At 49.6% G+C, this 2157-nt stretch overlaps 1 protein-coding gene across 1 annotated transcript; it reads left to right on the top strand.

Moving 5' to 3' along the window:
- The first annotated feature begins 451 nt into the window (after window positions 1-451).
- On the top strand, window positions 452-2157 carry LOC131145513 (UDP-glycosyltransferase 88A1-like). The gene has a single exon (XM_058094648.1). The coding sequence runs from the start codon at window positions 622-624 to the stop codon at window positions 2062-2064; it is 1443 nt and encodes a 480-aa protein (XP_057950631.1). The 5' UTR covers window positions 452-621; the 3' UTR covers window positions 2065-2157.

Here is a 2157-nt window from a genome sequence, read left to right as displayed (position 1 = left end):
TGATCCAAACATGACCTAAATCTTTTTTAAATTTATATGATTTTCAATTAGCTATCTATTTAGGTCAAACTTTTCATAATCTCCTAACCAATTCCAAGGATATGATTGGGTGTTGGTATGTAACATGATTAGGCACACCCGACCTGACAAGCAATTGAGACCCTTAAGGTTAGAAGATTATTAATACTTGCATTTGCAGTATAATAAACTTAATAATCTTTCACGACAAAATGTCTAGCATGTTGTCCTTGGAAGATAACAAATAACTTATTTCTTTTAATAAAATTATGTAGTTTTAATTTATATGCATGATGACAACTCATTAATTTTTTAAACTTATTTTGAAAAAAAGCTAATCATAATTTATTTTCTAATTTAGTATATAAACGCCATTATTAAGTATAGATTCGATGAATCTAATATATAATTACTCGATTTCTTCCCGAGGAAGTTTGTATACTAAAAAATCATAGATTAACGTAAAGTTTGTTGTCTGCGCGTCCCAGCTTGCTATGACCTCCATGATCCTGTAGCCGATCGGCTTAATTATTTGTCTCTGCAGTGGACTCAAATCTCTCGCCTGAAAAAATCAACTCTCTCTCTCTCTCTCACACACACACAATGAAAGACGCCGTGGTTCTATACCCATCTCCGGGCATCGGTCACCTGATCTCCATGGTAGAGCTAGCCAAGCTCATCCTCGAACAGTACCCTTCCTTCTCCATCAACATCCTCATCTCCACTCCACCTTACAACACCGGGGCCACCGCTCCCTATATCCGCCGCGTCTCCGACGCCGCTCCTTCCATCAACTTCCACCACCTCCCCGCCCCGTCCCTCCCTTCCGACCCCGCCTCTTACTCCTCCATCGAAGCCATCGGCTTCGACTTCCTCCGCCGCAACAACCCCAACGTCCACCGCGCTCTTCTGTCCATTTCCGAGACCCACACCATCGTCGCCTTCATCATTGACCTCTTCTGCGCTCCGTCACTCGTCGTCGCCCGCGACCTCAACATCTCCGTCTACTTCTTCTTCACATCCGGCGCCGCCTGCCTCGCTCTGTTCCTCCACCTACCCACCCTTCACCGGAGCACCACCAAGAGTTTCAAAGATCTCCAAACTCTTCTCCACGTCCCGAGCTTACCCCCCATACCCTCCTCCGACATGCCAGCGCCGACGCTAGTTCGGACTTCTGTGGAATGCACAAGCCTCGTCGATTTCTCCGCCCAGATGACCAAATCCGCCGGAATTATCGTGAACACGTTCCAATCGCTCGAATCGAAACACATTAAAGCGGCATCGGACGGTCTTTGCGTTCCTGATGAGCCCACACCGCCGATTTTCGCTATCGGACCATTAGTTGCGGCAAATGATCGAACAGGTGGTGAGTCTGAAGACGGCGCGACCCGGTGCTTAGCCTGGCTCGACTCGCAACCGAGTCAGAGCGTTGTCTTTCTGTGTTTCGGAAGCTTGGGAGTGTTCTCGGAGGCGCAGTTGAAGGAAATCGCTGTCGGGTTGGAGAATAGCGGGCAGAGGTTCTTGTGGGTGGTGCGCAGTCCGCCGACGGAGGACGGTGGTAGCTGCGACAATTTGGCGCCACCGCCGGACCCGGATTTGGACTCGTTACTTCCGGAGGGTTTCTTGGGGCGGACGAGGGAGAGGGGGTTGGTAGTGAAGAAGTGGGCGCCGCAAGTGGCGGTGCTGAGTCACGAATCGGTGGGCGGGTTTGTGACTCACTGCGGCTGGAACTCGGTGCTGGAGGCAGTGTGCGCGGGGGTGCCGATGGTGGCTTGGCCGCTTTACGCGGAGCAGAGGTTCAACAGGGTCGTGTTGGTGGAGGAAATGAAGCTAGCGGTGCCGATGGAGGAGAGGACTGAGGATGGGTTCGTGACGGCGGCGGAGGTGGAGAAGCGGGTAACGGAGTTGATGGACTCGGAGGTTGGGAACAGAGTCCGGGAGAGGGCAGTGGGTATGAAAGAGGAGGCAGCGGGCGCCATGCGCGACGGTGGCTCGTCCCATATTGCGCTCACCAAGTTGGTCGAGTTGTGGGGGGTGAAAAATTAAATTCCCATAACTATGTACAAGTGTAATTTCTGTTTACTTATATTTGTATTATCTTTTCTTTATAAGTGTTTTTTAATGATTTAATTTTTCTAA

Source organism: Malania oleifera, chromosome 13 (genome assembly GCF_029873635.1).
Source record: "Malania oleifera isolate guangnan ecotype guangnan chromosome 13, ASM2987363v1, whole genome shotgun sequence".
Classification (NCBI taxonomy): Eukaryota; Viridiplantae; Streptophyta; class Magnoliopsida; order Santalales; family Ximeniaceae; genus Malania; species Malania oleifera.
Note: the sequence above shows the minus strand (reverse complement) of the source record. Positions and strands in the feature narration are given on the sequence as shown.